General features: G+C 45.3%; 1 protein-coding gene across 2 annotated transcripts in view; it reads left to right on the top strand.

Moving 5' to 3' along the window:
• Positions 1 to 23,211, top strand: part of ITPR1 (inositol 1,4,5-trisphosphate receptor type 1) — a 333,789-nt gene that overhangs the window by 9,083 nt on the left and 301,495 nt on the right. For both annotated transcript variants that reach the window (XM_032647530.1, XM_032647529.1), the window contains exons 3-4: positions 15,857 to 15,964; positions 20,260 to 20,330. In XM_032647530.1, coding sequence (XP_032503421.1) covers positions 15,873 to 15,964; positions 20,260 to 20,330 — 163 coding nt within the window. In that variant the 5' untranslated portion in view covers positions 15,857 to 15,872. The remainder of the gene's footprint in view (positions 1 to 15,856; positions 15,965 to 20,259; positions 20,331 to 23,211) is intronic.

Below are 23,211 nucleotides of genomic sequence, written 5' to 3'. Positions count from 1 at the left end.
AAACATTGGATTGTAAGTTCAGTGTATTTCTTACTGTGGGTCACAGCCAAAAATCTGAGAAACCTTGTTCTACATCTTTACTACTCCATTTGTGGTCACCAGACCAGCATCATTGGCTTCAAACTGAGAGCTTGTTAGAAATGCAGACTCTCAGGTCCCACCCCAGAGCCACTGAATCCGAAACTGCGTTTTAGCAAGGTCCCCAGGGGATTCTTAACGTGTGTGAAAGTGTGAGATCTGTGCTGGAGGGTGCTTGCCCCTGTGCTTTTTCAGAACTTTTTTTTTTTTTCTCCCGGTACGTGGGCCTCTCACTGCTGTGGCCTCTCCCACTGCGGACCACAGGCTCCGGGCACGCAGGCTCAGCGGCCATGGTTCACGGGCCCAGGCGCTCCACGGCATGTGGGATCCTCCCGGACCGGGGCACGAACCCCTGTCCCCTGCATCGGCAGGCGGACTCTCAACCACTGTGCCACCAGGGAAGCCCCCAGAACTTATTTTTATAGTTTGTTTTTTCATGGCTAGCTGTCACCTCTTGAAACTGACCTTTGTACTTTCCCCTAGCAGCCTTCTCATGTTCAATTAAGAGGAAAGGTAGGCGAAATCACCAACTAAGGTGAGGGTATAGAAGTCTGGCAGGATTCTTCCAATCCAAGAACATGGTATATCTCTCCATCTGTTGGTACCATCTTTAATTTCTTTCATCAGTGTCTTAACAGTTTTCTGCATACAGGTCTCTTGTCTCCCTAGGTAGGTTTATTCCTAGGTATTTTACTCTTTCTGTTGCAGTGGTACATGGGAGTTTCCTTAATTTCTCTTTCAGATTTTTCTTCGTTAGTGAATTGGGAGGTTGGGATTGACATGTATACACTGATGTGTATAAAATGGATGACTAATAAGAACCTGCTGTATAAAAAAATAAATAAAATAAAATTAAAAAGATGGTTATGAAGAACCTAGGGGCAGGACAGGAATAAAGATGCAGCCATAGAGAATGGACTTGAGGACACGGGGAGGGGGAAGGGTAAGCTGGGACGAAGTGAGAGTGGCATGGACATATATACACTACCAAATGTAAAATAGATAGCTAGTGGGAAGCAGCCGCATGGCACAGGGAGATCAGCTCGGTGCTTTTTGACCACCTAGAGGGGATAGGGAGGGTGGGAGGGAGGGAGACGCAAGAGGGAGGAGATATGGGGATATATGTATATGTATAGCTGATTCACTTTGTTATACAGCAGAAACTAACACACCATTGTAAAGCAATTATACTCCAATAAAGATAAAAAAAAAAGTCTGGCAGGATTCTCTCTGATAAAAATGAGAGCTTTCATGCTTACATTGAGGGAGTTTTTTAAATTGGCTGTTTGGATAGAGGTAGAAGGAGACCAAAATCTACATGTAAAGCCTACTAAGGATTGTGAAGCCACAGACACACAGAAAGCTGCATTTTAACCTGTTGTCAGACACTTTGAGGAAGTTACGTTTTATTATGTTCTATGACCCTTCGAGTCAGCAGAACTTCTGGACTGCTTGGTATAGCATTGCTCATCAGAAAAAGATGAACAGAAGAAAAAAATACCACTAGCCTCCAAATTCCTCGGTGTTCGTTTGCATTTCAGGAGCAGCTTTCTTTGGGAAGTGATTTTGTTTTGCAGAAACAGCTTGAAAAGCTCCTCATACCCCCTTCACATGCACATATATCTGAACAGAAAAAGCTTACAAAAACACCTAGACTTGGGGACATTCATGTACTTCCCAGCCACGTGCGTGATCATGTTCTGTCTCTGTACCTTTGCACGTGTGCTTTCTGCCTGCCGACCCCATCCTTATCCCCTCTGTATCCACCTTGCCAAGTGTGTCTCTTCCCAGCCAGGTCTTCCTCTTCTGGAAAACCTTTCCTGAACCTTAAAAGTCTTTGTCATCTGAATCGCCGTGACACTTTGTATCTATAGGCCTTTTTGATTTTTCCCTCATAGGAGTACCTGGCACATAGTAAGTGCTCACAGGTACTCATGAATGAGGTTATTTATCTACGTTTTATCTCCCATTGAAGTCTGTAGGCTACTTCTTCGTCTAATTTTTTGTACCCCTGTCCCGGTGACCTATTTCCTGAGTTGGCCTATTGCTTTGCCTGTTTGCTGTGGAGAGTGAAGTGAGAACCGGGTAGAAAGGTCTTCAGCAGTTCCTCATGGTTGCTTTTGAGGTGTTTTCTCAGCACAGCTCTCTGGAGAGCATTTGGCTTGGGAAGTTGGTGATGGTTACTAAAAGGGAGTGGAGGTAGGAATGCAGTAGTGAATGAGCTGCTGTCAGGTTGAAATGGTGTTGTCCTGCTGAGCCGCAGGATGGGGACTCCCGAGAACTGGGTGTTGCCTGCGTGTTCAGTCCAGGCAAAACATGTAACATCTGTGCGTCTGTTTCCTCTTCTGTAGAATAGGTATAAAAATACCTGCTTTGGGGCATTGCTGCCAAGTTGTAGAGAATAATAGATGCTAGCAAAAGGTTTCAGAGATCAAAACAACCAAGCCTTTCCAGCAGGGTGATTTGGTCCCCCAGGGGCCATTAGGCAGTGGCTAGAGATGTTTTTTTTTTTTGTCCTCACAGCTGAGGGGAAGAGGGTGCTAGTGGCACCTAGTGAGTTGAGGCCAGGGATGCTGCTAAACATCCTACAGTGCACAGGAAGGGTCCCCCACAGCAAAGAATTGTCTGTCCCCCAGTGACAGTAACCCTGAGGCTGAGAAAGCCTAGAGTGTTTTTCCCAAACTTAGTGAGACTTTTCTCTCTCTCTGAGGATATTAACCTAACGTGCTTTTAAAAATTATTTATTTATTTATCTTTTTGTGGTTCAGCCTATGGCGGGGCGGAGGGGGGTCTTCTTAGGTCGGGACTGACTTTAACTTTTTAACAAAACAAACACCCTCCCCATCCCTCCAAGCGTTGGTCTTGGTGCCTGGAGCCCTGTGGTCTGCAGGCTTTGGCCACCAATTGGTTTGTGTGACCTCCAAGAAGTCTCTCAGAGGATGTTTGTTTCCACCTATAAAAGGAGGACTTGTGGCTAAATGATCTCTCCGCACCAAATGTAAAGTGCTCTGACTGCCAACTTTGATTGGCTTCTCTTACGTTGGCCTTTAGGAGTAGGCCAGGAGCACGTGTCATACTGACATCTTTTCTGAGAAATAACTCTGTGGATCATGTACCTGTTTCAAGAATAGCTTATTTAGCGGATGTGTTTGTGAAAAGGCAAGTAGTTTATCTTTGTGTGTGTGTGTGAGATGTCTAAAGGAGCAACAATTTAAACCAGAGGATCGCTCCGCACTTCAGATTTACGATTATTATTTCTGAGATTGTAACAGAGGGCCCTGCTTAAAGTCGAAACTTCTGAATTGATGACTTTCTTTGCGACTGGCTGAAAACGAAAGCAGAATGCGATCTTCTGAGCTCCAGAGAGAAGTGCTTTGTGCAGTCAAATAAATTCTCTCTTGATGAGGACGCACTGCATTTCTGAGGACAGTCTGATTAGACTCTAGAGGAACCAGAAGGCGAGGAGGGGGCTGCACAGAGACGTGGATGGCAGTGGGGGTGGGAGCATCTAGCCGGGTGTCCGGCTGTAAACCGTGCTGCTGCTCGTCCTCGTTTCACAACGAAGATGCTATCGTCAAAGTGTCTTTGCTCAAAGGAAGTTCCAGAATTAACCGTGAGAGTCCCCAGTAAGCAGAGACGGTTAGAAAGAGAACCTTTTCTCCTTCTGTTGGCAGAGTCAACCATGAAAAGGATGGGTTTTCTCTCCCCCGTATTTACAGCCGTGTTACCATATATGTGCCTGGGCTAGGGCGTCTTACTGAGGCTTGTGCTTCTCTGGAGGGAGTGTCCTTGGTCTCCAGCCAGGAGATTGATCAAATGTTGGCAGCTCTCCTTTTTTCTGGGCATACTCTTGTTTTCCCTCTAAAAGGCCTTGTGGTTTTGCCTGGCTATGCCCACCGGGGGCTGCTTGACCTAAAAGTGAAGTGGCGGCTATGGTCCCCCCCCCCCACCGTGTTTCTGAGTCCCTGAGGTCTCTTGGACCTCCAGGCGCTTGTAAGTCTCTGTGCATAAGCCCGCTTCTTTGCACCCTAACTTTAAAGGGTGCTTTATGATTTCATTCTTTTTAAACAGTCATTTTTAAAGCGAGCAGCAATAAAACCAGCGCTGAAAGACTTTGGCAAAAGCCCTTTGTTTTGTAGGGGCTGGAGGTGATGTGGATATGCCAAGAAAGAGCAGGAAAAGCTGATGGATTTCTATTGGCTACGTTTTTCAGCAGAAGAATGACTTTCCAAGCGTACGGTGCTTTCAGGCCAAGTAGCAAAACTTGGGGTTCCATAGGTGTCATGCAGTCATCCATTCTTCACTTGGCGGTGCTTGGGTGGTTTGGGTCTTACTTGGGGAGAACATTCTGTAGGAGTTGGTGTTGGCATGTTCAGGTAAACGCATGTCACAGTGTGTCCCTTGTCTGCATTCATTTGGACTTGCTGGTTGATAGACTGATCTTCAACTGATCATAAGCCTTCAATACGAGTAGCTTATGAGAGTAGAAAAGAGAGCAGATCAGAAAGTAGAATAACAGCACACAGGAATGTTTCCTATGTCTTGCCTCCTGTGTGCTAAGTCCATTATTTCCTTTCTTTGTGTTTAATCCTCAACACAACTTTATGAGGTAAACCCTCAGGATCCCCATTTCTGCAGATCAGTAGTTTGAGGCCCAGAAAGAGTAAGTGACTTGGTCAAGGTTCCGAACTTCCCATCACAGTTATAATAAAAGCCATGCATTTTACCCTTGTGAAGTCCCACTGGCACAGGCTTCTCTTTTCTCTGACCTTGCCCAGTACTTTCCTCCTTTCTCCATGAATTCTCCCGACTTTGCACTGGTTTTCTGTTCATTGAACTTGCCAAGCCCTTTTCTGCTGTAGGGCCTTGGTACTAGCTGTTTGCTCTGCCTAAAATGCCCTTCCGCCTGATTTCTTTTGCATGACTGCCTCTGTCTTGACTTTCAGGTCTTATTTACATGTCTCAACTTGTTCCCTGAGCAGCCATAACTGATACGATTGGGTGACAGTTTTAATTCTCGGGATAGTACTTATCATTGTCTGACTTGATTGTTTTATCTTTTTTGTTTCTTTACTGTCTTCACTAGAGTGTGTGTATCATGAGAACAGGGACCAGGACTGTCTTATTTGACCTACGTCCTCAGCACCTGGAGTAGGGGTAATATATAGTAGGTACTCAATGTGTCAAATAAAAAGGATTTAAGTTTCGAATCAAGGGGTCCTCTCTAAAGCCCTGGCTATTAAGTTGTATGGTTTGCATTTTAATCCTATTCAGTTTTTTATATTTATATGATATGAGTCCTAAGTACACGACCAGCCAGTGCCAGAGCAAATCTTAAAGAAAATTTGTAGCAGCAGTTTTTTCAAACTGTTGGGCCTCAAGAGCTCTTTACATGCTTAAAACTTACTGAGGACCTCAAAGAACTTCTGTTGACATGAGTTATACCAATCTGTATTTATAATATTCAAAATGAACCCTGAGAAAATTAACACAGAAAATATAAGAAATAGACCTATTGCATATTAAAACAGTAACATATTTTTAATAGACAATAACTATGTTTTCCAAAACAAAAAAAATTCAGTGAGAAGAGTGGCATTGTTTTACATTTTTGAAAATTGCTTTGAGATCTGGCTTAATAGAAGATAACTGGACTCACATACCTGCCTCTGCCTTGAGTCTCTTGTGACATCACATGTCTTGCAGCCTCTGGAAAATTCCACTGTACATGTATGACAGACTGAGTGAAAAGCAAATGACACCTTGGTGTTCTTATGAAAATAGTTTTGACTTTGAAGATTCTCCAAAAGGGTCTTGGGAGCTCTCAGGGGTCCCAGGGGTACCATTAAGAGCCACTGGCTTATAGGATAGGTAGGTAATTTGGAAGCTTGTATGGTGGCATGGAACATTTGGGAGAGGAAAGCTTTCTGTTCGGAAATATATGCATGGGAATGCGTTTAAGCTGTTCTTGCAGAACAGAATTGCTTCCCAGCTAAAGCTCCTCCTGCATTGCAAAGGAACACTGAGAACTTGGAAGCCAATGGTACTTGTGTTCCTCTTTTCCAGGTGAGCAAGATTAACCAACCAGTCCAGAAGTTCTGCAGTGGGAGGGGTCATTAAAAAATGGTAAAGCGCAGGTTCCTCTCCTCTCCATGTCTGAAAACAGTCACTTCAAATGCAACTTCCCTAATGGCTGTTACTCTACAACCCCTTACACTGGTGGTTCTTGCAGCTGTTGGCCTTGGATGAAGTTGTGTCCTGTGATAGAAATTAGATTGTCTCGAAGCATTATTTTCCTCGGGTTCTGTCACAACTAGTGTTAAAAGCATCAATGTGGAAGCTATTAGAAGTAGATGAGGGAAATTCCTGGCGGTCCAGTAGTTAGGACTCTGCACTTCCACTGCAGGGGGCATGGGTTCGATCCCTGGTTGGGGAACTAAGATCCCACATGCCTCGTGGCATGGCCAAAAAGAAAAATAGATGAGGTATTCCATGTTAGTCAGTTTGAGTGTTTAAGTAGGGTAAATGAGTGCAAATCCAGGTCTCTGGGGAGTATTTTGCATGTGTCTTGGGTGATGTATACAATTGTCAAAATTAAAGTAAGTGGGTGGGAAAAACACATGGGGCAGTTGGTCATCAGGAAGTGGGTGATGCACCAGGGGCAGGCATGACGGGGGTCTTCAGTGCCTGACACCAGGGCTTGGAAGGGCTGAATTTAAGAGGGCAGTGTCAGTGGGTTTCTTTTTGTCCCCTGATTACTGAAAGTCAGACTGTTCAGCCCTAAGGGCCAGGTGGCTTCATCTTAATGAAATACAAGAGGCTTGCTTCTACATGTTAATAAAAATGTGTGAGTCTGTGGTTTTGGGGTCTATTCACTGCCATAAAGTAATGATTCTGATTTCTTCCCTTGTTCGTCCACCCTTGAGGATTAAGTGATACCTTAGTTAACTTCTTGGTTAATGAAAGTGTTCTAACTTGATCTCATTTCAGGAGTTGCTAACTTTTAAATTCTGAATTGTGTGTAGGCGATAGTTGAGGTTTTTTTTTTTTAGAAAAACGAATATAATGCAATTAGTTAAGTATGTGCAGGAAAACTAGATGGGAAAAATGACAATCAGTGAGGTTCTGCCACAAAGCTTTTAGCAAAAAAAAAAAAAAAATTGGATTTCTTTCCTATCTTGAACTGTTTAAAATGAAATGAACATACTTCTTTTTTGATGAGGCTGTGCTTTAGCCTGTCTTAACACCCAAGTGGAAGAGGTTCTAAATATTGAATTACATCATTCCTTTGAAGAGGTTTCCACCCTCCACCCCCGCCTTCCAGCAGGGGCCTGGTTTGATGTTAGAAGAAGGGAAAGTGGAGATGAAGTCTGGCTGTCTTGGGTGTTTTGAATCTGGGGGCTGAGAAGCAGTACCTTGGATGACTTGTCCTACTGTCGGCCACTTAATGGGCCTGCAGAGGACTGAAACATTTCTGGGACCTTTGTTTATTTGAGTGTGTTTCCAGCAGTGCTGACAAAGTAAGAAGGATGTATCCAATAGAAGAATCACAAGTTATGGACAGAAGTGAGTGAAGACTTTGAAGGAAGAAAAGGGAACGTCTTCATTTCAGTCTCACTTGAAAATAAAAAAGTGAGCCCTTAGTAAGGGCCAGGTACTGGGCTGAGCACTTTGTGTGGATTATCTGGTTTTCCCCTCATGATGACCCTGTGAGATAGGAAGGGTGTTCACCGCACCTTTTTTTTTTTTTCTTTTGCGGTATGCTGGCCTCTCACTGCTGTGGCCTCTCCCGTTGCAGAGCACAGGCTCCGGACGCGCAGGCTCAGCAGCCATGGCTCACGGGCCCAGCCGCTCCGTGGCATGTGGGATCTTCCCGGACCGAGGCACGAACCCGTGTCGCCTGCATCGGCAGGCAGACTCTCAACCACTGCGCCACCAGAGAAGCCCCCACCCCACCTTTTTTTATATGCATGAGGGAGTTGAAATTCAGAAGTTATGTAAATTGCTTAAGAACACACAGCAGGGCTTCCGTGGTGGCGCAGTGGTTGAGAATCTGCCTGCCAATGCAGGGGACATGGGTTTGAGCCCTGGTCTGGGAGGATCCCACATGCCGCAGAGCAACTAGGCCTGTGAGCCACAACTACTGAGCCTGTGCGTCTGGAGCCTGTGCTCCGCAACAAGAGAGGCCGCGATAGTGAGAGGCCCGTGCACCGCGATGAAGAGTGGCGCCTGCTTGCCACAACTAGAGAAAGCCCTCGCACAGAAACGAAGACCCTACACAGCAAAAATAAATAAATAAATTAATAAACTCCTACCCCCAACATCTTCTTAAAAAAAAAAACAAAAAAAAAAAACAAAAAACACACTGCAGCTAACTGATGATGCTGGGATTTGAATCCAGGTGTTCTGAGTCAATGTTTCTAGCCTTTTTGGACATATTAAGGGATGGTCAGTGGGAGAGGGGTACTTCTTTTCAGGGATGGAAGTTAGATATTTTGTTTCTGGCTCTCCAGATTTCTTTTAGAAATCTGTTCAAAAGGGCCAGCAGGCCTGTATTCTCCATTCTTGATCCAACAGTATGAACTTGGCTTTTATTAGTTTTAGGAAAACAATCCCCTAAAAACCAGTGTAATTTCTTTTAGGCAACAGACAAGTTGATACTGTAGTACGTTGAACCCAAGGTCGACTGCTTGCCGTGTCCCAGGCACTGTACTAGGGACTGGGAGGCAGTGGGGAAGAATAATTTTGCTGTTCTTACTCTCATGGACTCACAGTCTAATGGTGAAGACAGGTAAACAAGCAACCAAGTGAACAGGTGATTTTAGGACAGTGGTAGTGGGCCCAGATGGGGTAATTGGGGTGCTATATAGAGAAGCGTATTGCCAACATATAACCCAGATTTGGGGAGTCTGAGAGGGCCTCCCAGAGGCAGTGACATCAAACTGGGATTGTAAAGGTAACTGGAAGTTAGCCACAGGGGGTGGTGGGGAGGTGAGGGGAGGAGTGTCAGGCAGCAGGAACGGCATATGCCAAGGCCTGGGGAACAGGGGAGGCATACAGCATGTTGGGGAATCTGGAAGAGTTCATCATAGCTGGAGTGTAAAAGCAGTGTGGAGAGTACAGAGAGACGAGGAAGGAGAGGTAGACAGGGACCAGATTATGGAGAGCCCTGAAGAGATTTGGGAAGGTTTTAAGTAGAGGAATGACATCGTCTGGTTTATGCTTCTAGAAGGTCATACTGGCTGTGCGTGTAGAATAGATGCAGGGAGAAAGACAGATTCAGGGAGATGAATAGGAAGGGTTTATGGAGCCCAGTTGAGAAATAGTAATGGCTGCAGTTGGGCCGGGGAAGAGGAGTTCAAAAGAATTGGGGGAGTCAAGAAATATATTAAGGCTTAAACTCTGTAAGATTTGATGCCCATTAAACTTCTTCATTCATATATTTGACATACTTACTAAGCACCTACCATGTGGTAGGCACTGGTGATGGGAATGCAGTGGGTATGCAAAACAGATCCCAAACAGATCTGGGATTTAAGTAGGGCAAGGGATGAGATAGGGATGAGTGTGTTCTAGGCCCAAGGGAACAGCATGGGCAAAGGCCCTGTGACAGGGAAAAGGAGAGAGGGGAGACAGGAGATGTCACCAGACTCTGTGGAGGTAGATGATGTGAGTATGGAGGAGAAGAGGGTTGGGCACACAGGTGAGTTCTTTTTGGTACATTGAGATGCTGTGGGCATTTAGGAGCTGAATCCCAGTAGCTCTTGGCCATGAGACAGATTTGGGAATCCTCATCCTAGAGAAACCACTGGAGCCAGCAGAGTGGACATGATGACCAGGCAGGTATAGAAAAGGCAAAGAGCAACACAGATTCTTTGACCACGGATTTCTTCTCCAAGGAGATCTCTGAATTGGTGCATTTTTTTTTCCCAGCCTTTACAGTGTTCTTTATATTTGTGGAAAGCTTGGTATGTCTGCTTTTCTGTGAACTCACATGGATTTTTTAAATTGAAATATGATTCACATACAAAAAATGATAACCCTTTTAAAGTATACAATTCAGTAGGACTTCCCTGGCAGTCCAGTGGTTAAGACTCCGTGCTTCCACTGCAGGGGGCACAGGTTTGATCCCCGGTCTGGGAAGTAAGATCCCACATGCCACGTGGCACAGCCAAGGGGAAAAAAAAAGTATACAATTCAATGCTTTTGAGTATTGAATTGGCGCATTTTAATTCCCACCTTGCTTACCAATAGAATCCGACATCCCTTTTCTTTATAGTTTGCTCAGGGAACAGTTTCAGAGGACAGTGAATTGAAGCTGGGCCAGCGGGTGATGTGAGGCTCAGCAAAGCCACCACAGCTCCATCTGCCTGAGGACGTCACAGAGGCAGTAGTAATCTACCTTTCTCCACCCTGGTCGAGCCTCCCTGGGGGAATCCTGTTTTAGAAGGTGCATCAGCTGGTTAGAGCAGTGGTAGGAGGTGGAGGTGGTCTAGAAATGGCTTCTGTAGATTGCATGATTTACTTTCTGCCGAGTACTTTGGTGGGTGCTTTATAAACACAATCGTATTGAGCCCCTGACCACCTGCTGAGGGAGGTACTCTCACTATCCCTCTTTTATAGATGGGAAAAGCGAGGCTTAGGGAAGTTACGGATCTGGCCTGAAGCCGTGCAGTGATGAGCTGGCAGAGCTGGGGTTGGAACCCTGGCTCTTGAGGCCAGGTGCTGTCAGGAACAGGGGACGATGCTGATGCTTTGCAATCAGAAGCCATGTCTTAAGGAGAAATCAGATAGAGAGCATTCACATACTCAGAGGTCTTTGAACATCGGAAGACAGATCAGTAGCAAAAATTCTGGGAGGTGTTTGTCCTTGTGTCGGGGGGTGGGGGGACAAGGGCAGGAGTGTCTTCTGACTAGGCTGTTTGAACCTAGGGTAGACCTCATTGCCAGGTGTTCAAGCAGAAGCGAAGACTATACCTAGGCGAGATGGGGGGTGGGGTGGGACGGGGGGAGTTCTATCATTGGGCAAGAGATGGAATTACAGGCTTTGCAGGGTTGCTTCCGCCATTTATTCTATGATTCTGTATATTTGGAAAGGCCAGAATGTTCTGTGGTTGGGAGTTGAGTATAATTCTGAATTGTTCAGCTTTTTCTCAAGGGATGAATTAGGGAGGGTAATTATCTTCCCTAAAGTGAAGTGTATCATCATGGGTCATACAGGAGTTCATTTGTTGATACCCAGCTGACTTTTTATGCAGGGGATCCTTTCCTTTGCTGAGTTTAAATTTTTTAAAAATTTATTAATTTTCCAGTTTTATTGAGATACTTGACATATAATATTGTGTAAGTTTAAGGTGTACAACATAATGGTATATGTATATATTGCGAAATGATTACCACAATAAGTTTAGTTAATATCTGTCTCCATACATAGTTAAAAATTTTTTTCCTTGTGATAAGAACTTTTAAGATCTATTCTCTTAGCAACTTTCAAATATACAATACACTATTGTTAACTGTAGTTGTCATGTTGTACATTATATGCCCAGAACCTATATAATGAACAGAGAAAGTTTAATATAAAGAATTCTTTTTATTTATTTTTTTATGGTATGCGGGCCTCTCACTGTTGTGGCCTCTCCCATTGTGGAGCGCAGGCTCAGGGGCCCAGCCACTCCGCGGCATGTGGGATCCTCCCTGACCGGGTCACGAACCCATGTCCCCTGCATCAGCAGGCGGACTCTCAACCACTGCGCCACCAGGGAAGCCCCTTTTTATTTTTTAAATTGAGGTATAGTAAATTTATAATATTATATAAGTTTCATTTATACAATATAGTGATTCATAATTTTGAAGCCCAAGAATCATCCAGAGTTCCACCTCACCTCATTAAAAAAATAATGAAAAATAGCTAGCATTGAGCGGTGAAAGTCCTCCAGCCCCTGTACTGGGCACTTTGTACGTACCATTTCATCTATTCCTCAACTCCTTGAAGTACGTATTATCCCCATTTTACAGATGGGGAAAGGAAAGCAGAGAGGTTTAAGTGGCCTGGATGACAGTGGTGGACTAAAAATAATAGTTAGTAGGCCAAGAGACAGTTGGAGCTCTGGAGCTGACCACCTGGGCTTGTTTTCATAGATGTCTGGTGACCAATTCAGAGTTTGTTAGCAAAGAGCCCTAGGTGTCCATATAGTGTTTGATGTACCAGGGTCATGCAGCTCAACTGCAGGTTGGCCCTGGCTCTGTTTTTCCCTTAGGTGATCCCCAGCCACTGTGTGAGTGACACAGGAGCCCTGGGTACAGCTGTGAAGAGTTTGCAGGCACAAGTGGTTCAGGATCAGATAAAGAGGCGGGCTCTCCCACCCTGCTTCTAAACAACAGGAAGTCTTCCATAAGATTGCTCCCAGGCCCATGGCACCGGCTGACTTTCCACCTCCTCCCCTCCAGGCCCCAGAGGCCTGTTCTGTTGACTATCAGTGGCCTTTGTTTTTACTTCCAGGACATCACTGATGATTGCACCAGAACCTCTCCTCCCCTCCCCCCTGCCCCTCCCCCCTCCCCCCTCCTCCCCCTCCCCCCTCCTCCCCCTCCTCTGCCTCCGTCCCCCCCTCCCCCTCCTCCCCTCCTCCCCCTCCCCCTCCCCTCCCCCTCCTCCTCCTCCTTCCCCTCCTCCTCCTCCTCCTCCTCCTCCTCCTCCTCCTCCCTTTCCTCCCCCTCCCTCGCCCTTCTCCTCTTCCTCCACTTGACTAATGGTAGGTGACGGGAAAGCTCCAAAGATTTCCAGCCAGACCAGGGAGGCTCTGCCTGGTCCTGTGTGAGGGTACTTATTGTTTGAGACCCTGGGGAAGAATCTGTCCCTGCCCTCGCCTCCCCCCTCCCCCCCGCCCCCGGCCTTTTTAAAATTGGGACCCCTGGCAGATTGCTCAGTAGAGGATCATTAACTGTGGATGTATTGGCCTGCGTTTTCTGGGGGAAATGTAAAGTATGCCTAAAGTTTATTTGTTCAACTATCTACTTAATAAGCATGTTGATGAGGAAGAAGATACTTAAATTTTTTCCCTATCAAAATATTATGTGGCGACGGTAGAAAAATTAGGAAATACCAAAGTAGGAAAATTAGCAAATAGAATTGTGCGTATAAAAGAAAATCAGTTCTCCATAGTCTTGTCACCCAAAGAATAAGAATGGTTAACATTTTAATCCATGTTCCAAGTATCACCATTGAACAGTTCTGTTTACCAGTCACGTAGACCAGGGTTATAACCTGGGCCTTCCTGCTTGTTAATTATATGTGGCTTGGCCATCTTAACCTCTTTGTAGCTCAGTTTCCCAACAGCAAAATGGGAATAATGGTAGCGCCTGCCTCATGCTGTGGTCCTGAGGATTTGAGAACATTTGTAAAGCTCTCAGCACAATGGTGGGCATGATAATGCTTGCCAAATGCTAGGCATTATTATTGGAAACGGTCGTAATGCAGAACCTTGCTGCACGAGTGTGGTCCAGACATGTACCTCAATTATCAACCGCAGGCAACGTTGAGTATGTCATGCTTTGTCATTCCAGAACACTGAATTTTGTCCACTTCTTCCCATTAAGGGCCTGAAGCTTTTAGTAAGGTGACCAGGTGGTGCTGAAAGTTCAGTGAATAACAGTCATACTCCTATTTCCTGGCCTGGTCTCCACTGGGGCCAAATACTCATTCAAAGGCCAAGCCCGAAAGGAGAGTCATTCACAGCAGACAAGGCCCCTTGCCCTCTTGCCTGAGCACGTACCTGCTCTCCTGCGTTCAGCAACTTGCCAGTGTCCTTCTGGGAGGTCGAAGTGTGCAGACACAAATTTGGTCTGACTCAAAATTCAAACAGAACTTGTTTCCCAGTAATCAGTTCCAGAAGTACACTGACTTCCTGACCCTTTATGATGAAACTTTTATATATAAGCACATAAGGGAAATATTAATGCCCCTTAGTGGTTTTCATTTGTGCAGCTTCGGGGGATGTTGTTTAAAACATTGGTTTGCCTTTAGGTATAAAATATCCAGTTAGGAAGAAATGACAGGATGATAGCCTCGATTCTGGAGAGGGGGACTTGGCAATCTGTCCCTCTGCATGTTGTCTGTCTTTCCCCAAGGTCGAGAGATGCTGGCTCTTCTGTTTGAGAGTTTGTGTTCTCAGCTGCTGTCTCTCTTTATACATAAGTTCAAGGCAGTGCTCTTTATGTCTCTTGTAACATCTTGGTTGTTGGGGGGATAAATGAGTTTTTCCTTGCTGTTTCTCACAAGCAGTGAACTGAGGTTCTTTAATGGTTTGTTTTCTTACCTGCCGCTCCTGCTAAGGTAGGAGAAATGCTTCCTGAGGTTTCCTGCTCATCATTGCTGCATACTAATTCTGAAAAGAAAACTTGGCACCCAGAAAGCAATTTCAGGAGAGTATGCTTTTCCACGCCCTTACAACTCTTGTGGCTTTGCGGGAGGAATGCTTTCTGGCAAGGAATCTTGAGTAAAGAGATGGGCAAAGATGTTTAAGGGGGTCTGGGTTTGGAGGAGAGGTCTGGGGAAGACCTAGGTGACCCTGAACGTTTACACACCAGGTGCCTGAGGAAGTGATGGGGAGGTACTGCAGTCCACACCAGCACACACTCTTCCCATAAAACTGAGATTGTTTCTTTTTTTTTTTTTTTTTTTGTGGTACACGGCCCTCTCACTGTTGTGGCCTCTCCCGTTGTGGAGCACAGGCTCCGGACGTGCAGGCTCAGCAGCCATGGCTCACGGGCCCAGCCGCTCTGCGGCATGTGGGATCCTCCCGGAGCGGGGCACGAACCCGTGTCCCCTGCATCGGCAGGCGGGCTCTCAACCACTGCGCCACTAGGGAAGCCCCTGAGATTGTTTCTTAGATGTCAATTTAGTTTTTACAATTGGCTCCCACTCCTCAATATTTATGCCTCTGATGAAAGCTGTTTCTATGAGTCATGTCAATATTTTCTTTGATATTTGTGTGTGTGTGTCTACTAGGCTGTGTAGAGATTTCCTGAACTTAAGAGCATTTTCTAGGACTGCCCCTAACTAGCTGTGTGCGTTCCTGACTAAGGTTCTTAAGCAACCTCAACCTTACTCTTCTTAATTGCATTGGGAAGGGTTTGGACCAGGTGCTAAGATTCTTTCTCCCTCTGCAAGTGTTTCTTGGTGAAGTATGAGAAGGAAGGACCCTGGAATAGCATTTGGCTGAAGTGTGTAGGTTGTTGAATTCTTAAAAGGCTGCCAGAGCTTTGTGGTATTTATTACTAGGTTTCCTCTTATTAATTTCATTTTGTTGCTTTGGCACCTCAGCCCAGGCACTGCTGGACCCAAGTTTTATACCAGGTGTTTCCTTCTGACTGAACATTCCCTGAGGCAGATTGAATATGTTAATGTTTCATAAGTCAGACTTTCCAGCTCCTCAGGACTGCAGAGTTCTTGGCTGACTTCCTCCTCTCTTCATATTCACTATTTATTATCGAGGGTCTTCAACTTGGAGAATTGGATCCAGGCATGGTTTCATTAGAAACAAGCATTACTGTGGTTGGAATATCCTGAAATTAAAGAATATGTGGGAAAAATGTGGTTGCAGATGTCCTGCTTGGCTCAGTGAATTGCCTGCCTGTCACACTCCCATTTAAATTTGACTTTTAAGTAGGCCGCTTTGGAAAATTGAGCGAAGCCAATTTTCAGTGACTTTCCCACCCCCCCCACCCCCGAGCATTTCTTTCCTTCTAATAATGTTGCATATTTTACTTTGTCTAGGATTCTCAAGAAAGCCATGTCTGACAAGATGTCTAGTTTCCTTCACATCGGAGACATTTGTTCTCTGTACGCCGAGGGATCGACAAATGGATTTATTAGCACCTTGGGGTAAGAGCACTTGGTTTCTTGTGTGGCAGGATTTGTTTAAGACATCATAACATCAGCTGAAAAACTGATTTTTCTAGGACAAGAATGTTTCCATTTTACTGGCTTTTCCAGCAGTGGTTGGAATCATGAATATCAAATCTCACGTTAACCAAGTTTAACATCTTACACAAAAGTACTGTTTTCCTGTCAATTCTGCAAGAGTGAAATCTCATTAGTTAGGACTCTGTTAATTCAGAATTTATCATAATTTCCTCTTTTTTCATATGTTCGGGGGGAAAGTGTTAAATATATGGGATGAATTTTAAGATGAATATTTACAGACCCCAAGGAAGTGCTTTAGCTTTGTAAAAGCTCTTATTTTTACACGGTGACTTATTTGTTGTACAAGCAAAGACCAGAACTTATCAGATGCTTATCTCTCTTCTTCGAAGCAGAACTTTTCCTGCTTCACGTTGCTGTGTGCATCTGAAAGTTACAAACTGCACAAAGTTCTTTAAATCAGATTTTTGGTCTTTTGTGCTTTCTTCAGTTCCCCCCCCACCATCTCTTAAGGGTATAAATACATTCCCTAATGTACTCATTTGATTATCTTCTCCCTTCTTTCCCTACTCCTATTGTCTAGAAGAGGAAATGAGAGGTGAATTAGCCCCAAAGGCAGACACAAGCAGAATGGGGAGTGAAGATGGTTAACTGCCAGAAGAGTCACAAATGGCCTATAATGTCTTTGCTGGAAAGGAGTAGTGGGTGGCATTGTTGTATTTGGCAAGAGCTGATCTCAAATAGATGGGGCGCAGGAAGGCAACAGCTTCTCCAAGAACCTCATTCTTACAGCAGCCAGAACCTTCATTTTAATCATACTTCTTAAAGTATGCTTGTTCCCTGGTATTTGTGCAGAGTGAGTACTCTTAGGCTCTCTTTCAGTTACTCCAGCCTCAAAGAGCAAGTTATGTCAGGTAAAGAGTTCTATAGCTCAACTGGACCTCTCTGAATAAAGATTTTATTTTCAAGAGTCATCTGATAAAAACAAGTCATCCACGACTGCCTGATCACCAAATCAAGTGTTTTTTTTTTTCTGAGTCCTTACCTTTTTTTTAACTTCTCTAAAGACCCACCCTTCACATTTTACCTTCTGTGGCTTTTGGCAAAGAGTCCTGCTGCTCTGCCTCTCTGTTGTCCCTTTTTTCTTCTTGGCTGACTCCTTGCTTTTTCCATCCGTGGTTGAATCTTGAGTCCTCTTCTTATTTTTCACCCATAACAGCACCAATAATAAGTAGGAATGGTAACTCCTTCCACGAATCCTATGGGTGTTTACAGCTCTGTGCCGCGTACTGTACATACACCATCCCTTTAATCCCCAAACAGCTTTTTACAGTTAGGACTGTCATTATTGCTATTGATGGGGGCAAAACCTCTGAGCATCAGAGAGGTGAAATCACCTGCCCCGGGGTTTCACAGTTGCGAAGATTCAGGACTCTAAGACCAGCGCTCCTAACGGTTGCCCTTGACAGGGCAGACTTTTCCTTCCTGGCTTTGCTGACCACCCCTCTCTGGCTGAATTGGCTCACCACCCTCCTAACTGTCCACCCAGAGCTCTTAACCTGGATGCCTTGTTAAATCTCAACCCCACTCTATGCCCCATCCCTCCTCTTTGGCCCCAGTTTCTTTTAACGGTGCCACTGCCCTTCCAGTCACCTGGGCACGCTTCCTGTCACTTGCTCAGTCTACTGTACCAGCCCCTATAAGGTTAATACCTCCTTTTCTTCCAGAGCATCTGTTCTTAGATTTCGTATGAAGTGCAGAGCTTTCTACGCGTTTTCCTCAAGTATTATGAACAAATTAATGATAAGGTCTCCCCCTTTAACATGAGGATGGCTCTTTTATGAATTTTGGGCCCTAGTCCTTCCTTTAGATGAATATTTTATTCCCTTGGTTCCCTGCACGTATTTGAGGATAATTGGCTTAGAAATGGATTTGGAAAATAAAGTGTGACCTTTTTCCTTCTCATATTTCTTACATTTATGGAGCAGCAGTCATGGTTGATGATGAGTGACTGCCAGTTTTTGTGGAATCAGCCTCCATCTCCATTTATGTTGCCCAGTTCCACTTATATAGATGGTGGTTACCTCCAAATGGCTTTATTGACTCACTGAACTTTAGAACTCAACTAGGACCTTGGACAGCCCAAGCGTATGACATGCAGTGTCAGAGATGTGCTTCTGAATCACCTGCAGAACTTGTTAAAAATAAAGGTTCTTGGCTCCCATTCTGGAACACGGCTTTAGTAGGCCTGGGGAGGATGGGCACCGGGTATCAATATATTTAAGAAACAAAAAGTCTTATGAACATCTGCCTACTTGAGAATCCTTGAGACCTACTCTTCGATTTTACACATGAAGAAACTGAGACCAGGAGGAGTGAAGCGATGGAGTTAGCGTCGTGCCGCTAGTAGGTGGCCGGGTGCCATCTACAATTCACTTTCTTCTAGCCTAGACTGGGGCCCTTTCTCCTACCTCTTCCTGCTTGTTTGAGAGCTTGATGATAAATTAACCCAGTCCCGCATTGGATTCCAAGGCATTCCCCCTGGCCCCTGCATACACATATTATATTTGATCTGGTGGCATTACCTTATTTATACTCACAGAGGCTCAGTGATTCTTGACTTTCTGCTCTTGAGTTTTGCATTACAGTTCAGGCTGTGACCACACTGTCCCTCTTGTTGATGCAGAGGGCTCTTGTGTCTCGGAGCTGAAGGAGGCAAATTGCTGGTGGGACACTTTTGATTCGTCCACCAAGTAAATACTGAGCACCCAGCCTGGACAGGAAGTGTGCTGGCCCCGGGCACCTTCTGGGCCACAGAGCCGGCAGATCGCTGCCCTCATGGAGTTCGTAGCCTAGTGCACCATTTGTGTTTCAGCCCAGTGATATTGGGGCGACAGAGGAGAGGCAGAGAGGGCCTGGGGCAGGAAAGGCTTGAGGGCCTTCATGGAGAAGATGGGGGCTCTGAATCAAGGTCTTGAAAGACGTGCAGGACTTCAGCAGTTGTCAGGGAATTTTGGAGGAAGGAGCGGTAAGATTTAAGGCCGGGTATTTAATGGTACCTTGCCTTTGGGATAAGACACAGATTAATGGAAGAAACCCTGGAAAACCATATTAACTGGGAGCAAATTCTGTGGTCACTTGGAAAATGAGCCAATCGTACCGATACCACTTTTAGGAACTTGGAAAAGTCATTTAAACTCCTCAGAACTTCAATTTCCTCATCTGTTCAAACAAAAATACTGTTTTAAAATCGGTTCTTCTAAAAGCATTGTACAAGTCAGATTGTTCAGTTGGGACTTTTTTTTTTTTTTTTTTTTTTGCGGTACACGGGCCTCTCCCTGTTGTGGCCTCTCCCGCTGGCGCAGGCTCAGCGGCCATGGCTCACAGGCCCAGCCGGTCCGCGGCATGTGGGGTATCTTCCCGGACCGGGGCATGAACCCGTGTCCCCTGCATTGGCAGGTAGACTCTCAACCACTGTGCCACCAGGGAAGCCCTCAGTTGGGACTTTAAACATGGGGGCTTTATATATAATTTGGGGCTGGTTATTTATCTGTAATTTTTGCACTAGTTGCTTTTGAAGCTCCAGAGTCCTTTCTTATTTCGATGCTTTTGTACGCGGGGTTCCCTCCCCCTGAAAAAGCTCCCCTCTTCTTCATCCCCCACCTTGACTTCAGTTTCCAATAGCTCCAGTTTTCCCTCTTCCACCAGCAGCTTTTCAGATGGCCTCAGGCACAGTTAGTTTCTGGCTGTATTTTGTTCTCTTCCTTTACAGCCTTTGGTTTATATTCTTGTTATCAGTTTGTCTTTGTGGCTCCTGCACAAACTAGCCTTGAGCTCCCTAAGGGCAGGGGCCTGGCTTCTACTCATCCTCACATCCCAGGACCTAGCTCAGTGCCTGGCATGGGGTTGAGTTACCCTCAGCTACCGTTGGTTGAGTGCGCGGATCCCTTGCTATGCCCCCGACTTGAGCATTAGTGCGTGCTGTGCTCAGATCTCTCATGGCTGCGGGTAAGAGAAAAGAGCCACAGAAAACAGTAGCTGAATGTGTCTGTTGCAGAAGCAGAGTCTTGGGTGTTTGGATGAGGTTTAGCTCCCTACATAGGAAACCTCTAGTGTCAACAGCTCCCTGGCAGGAGAATAGGGCAGCCTAAGTTTTGTGCAGGAACAGCCCTGAGTATTTGATTTTTGCAGAGTGCTTAGGGTTTTATTTTCTTAGACTTGGCTTGGTACAACATTTATCTTTATTTTCTTTGCAGCCTGGTTGATGATCGTTGTGTTGTACAGCCAGAAGCTGGGGACCTTAACAATCCACCCAAGAAATTCAGAGGTAAGTTGGTGACCTTCCCAGAGCGGGTCCCTTGACTCATTTGAAAATTCATGAAGTGTGTTGCTCTGTGTGGATTTAGTTTTTTTAAAGCAGTCGTAGGTTTATTTGCTTACATATTTTTTAAAAGTATGATACCAATTTCAAGCTTTCTGACCTCTTGAGAATGCATAAATAAGTTCAGTGTCAAGATTGGGATGGCTTGTATTAGGGCCTTCATTTGTCTCTTGAATACATGTTGGTAAGTGCTAATTCAGTTTAAAGCCTCACACTTGTGCAGATATTGCCAAACAAACAGGATTTCTGGATTGAGTCACAAGGAACAAGTGTTATTTCCGCAGATCTTGCTGTCCCTTTGGGGGTTTGATATCCTTAGATACCTCGCCTTCGAGTGAGAAGTTCTCGATTATTACTTACTTTTTGAGTTAAAAGGCATAGGTGGGACGGCTTTCCTGCTGGTAGCCTAGCAGTGTTGGCTTTCTTAGTAGGCCTCTTGCGTTTGATGCCTTCCTTGGAAGGTAGCTTAGTTTATTCCAGGAAGTGTTTAAAATATAGTTGTTATCTTAAAGTGAGAAATTTTTTTTTTTTTAATTTTTTGCTGTGGTTAGTGGTTCTCAGCTCTGGCTGTGTAGTAGAATTATCTGGGAGAGATTTTAAATGGCTGCTCAGGGCCCCACTCCAGTCCAATTAAAGAATCTCTCAAGGTTGCAGCCTAGGCACTGGCATTTTCAAGGCTTTCCGTGTGATTTTTATATGCAGCCAGGGCTGAGAACCCACTGGGTTAGGTATTTGACTGATGGCTTCAGTCCCAAAGAGTTTAAACCTTGCTGTTTGCAGATTGTATCCTTTGAGTTATAAGTTCTTATTGTTAGGTGATTTAGAAACTGTTTGAGTTTTTTGGATAAAAGCTAAAGAAATTAGAATAAGATAGGAGGCAGACGTTCAGATGGGGAGAAGCCATTTGGAAGACGTTCAGTGTTGAGCTGCATCCAGTTGGCATGAGTCTGCCAGCAGAACATTTTCACCTGGGGGGTGCTGGTGGGAGACTGTTAAAAAAAAAAATTGTTGGCGTGGGGCTTCCCTGGTGGCGCAGTGGTTGAGAGTCCGCCTGCCAACGCAGGGGACACGGGTTCGTGCCCCGGTCTGGGAAGATCCCACATGCCGCGGAGCGGCTGGGCCTGTGAGCCATGGCCGCTGAGCCTGCGCGTCCGGAGCCTGTGCTCCACAACGGGAGAGGCCACAGCAGTGAGAGGCCCGCGTACCGCAAAAAAAAAAAAAAAAAAAAAATTGTTGGCGTAAGCCTGATGTGACAGGAACCTGGGGTTCCTTTTGCCTCTGTTGCCTTTTTCTTCTCAGTTCCTGTTCCATGACATCTTCCAAAACAGAATCCTGAATGCAGCAGAAAGATTGGATCCAGTGATCATAATCCAGTCACTCACTCATAGAGTTAATTCCCTACTCTGAATTATATAATGTGCTGCAGTTTATCTTTTAAAAGAGCCAAGAGTGATAGACTTGAGCCAAGAGTGACGGACAGGTAATGTGCTTAGGGCTCTGCAAGCATTTTTAGCTCTTGGAGGGGTCTCTTCTCCCTGGGAGGGGATTGAAGCCCTCGTAAGTAGAGGTTTAGCACCTTGTCTGGAGTCACAGAGCTGGTGATAGGTGCAGTAGGAGCTGGGCTTGTCCACTTGGGCTGCACAGAGAAATCACCTGGGGGACATTCAGAAATATCACGTATGAGCTCCACTTCCAGAGATTCTCATTTAATTGGGCGTTTGAGATATTTTGAAAGCTCCCTGGGTGAGTCTTCCGTGCAGCCTAGGTTAAGAAGCACTGCTAATAGAGCCTGAGCTATAAATTCCCGGCTTTACTACATAGCAGGGAGCTGGTCCACACGTTGCTTTTGCAGCAGGGACCAGGTGAAGGGATGAGAAGCTTATTGCTTGGGTCCGATGTGAGCTCTTATCCCATTCTACACCCAGGCTTTGGGAGTTGGGAAAGGAAGCTGAGAAAGGTGTTAATGGACTGTACAAAGTTAACCAGTGGCTATTTGAATACAGGTTTAGAACGTTAAAATAAACAGGACCATAGCCAGGGGAAGTCAGGAGAGATATATGTTTTCCTGGCGCTAGGGTAAAAGTGCCTGGTGCTTAGATGTATACCTGGTGGCTGATTGAAAGGGATTGTTCTGAGATAAAAGTGACAGTCCGATAGAGGCCATTTAGAAAGAACCAAATTCCATTTATGGCCTGGCCTGGTTCTACAGGTGGTCACGTGACAGTGACTTAATTTGTTGACTGTCTTTCCCCATAAATTAAAAATAAAGGTTTCTAGGTTGTGAGGTGCTTTGTTCTTGTGGGAAATCTGGTTCAAAACAAGCTTTGCTGCAGGCTTTGTGAATGTAGGTCAGGGCTGCCTAAATTCCTTGTGGTGAGCCGGAGGCCCTTTGCACACAGGTGAGGGGCCCAGGCCCATCTCCCTTCGCAGCCACTGCCGTGCCAGGAAGGTCTCTTCCACCTTGGAACCCGGGCGACCTTTTCCAAAGCAGCCTTTCAATTCTGGTGTAGCGTACTTTGAAACATTTTTCTCTAAAATGAAGAGAAAGATCTCTCTTTAGAAAGGGATGACTGCCTCTCCAAATACTAGTCTATTTTGAAGTTGAAGTCATTTTGATGTTTAGAAATGGTGCACAGGGCAGTTGGGCAATTTGGAGGCATTTCTAGTCCATTTCCTTGCTGTGCCATTGCACCTCAGAGTTTAACAAACACATATGGAAAAGTGAGGTGCTGGCAAGCGGCCGCATAGAATGATGGAGTCTTTATCCAAGCAGTCAGCAGAGCTACATTTAGTCATTTGGGTTTGCTGTCGCTTCCATTGTTTCCTT

Source organism: Phocoena sinus, chromosome 11, assembly GCF_008692025.1.
Source record: "Phocoena sinus isolate mPhoSin1 chromosome 11, mPhoSin1.pri, whole genome shotgun sequence".
In the NCBI taxonomy this organism is placed as follows: Eukaryota; Metazoa; Chordata; class Mammalia; order Artiodactyla; family Phocoenidae; genus Phocoena; species Phocoena sinus.
This window is presented reverse-complemented; position numbering and strand designations above follow the sequence as displayed.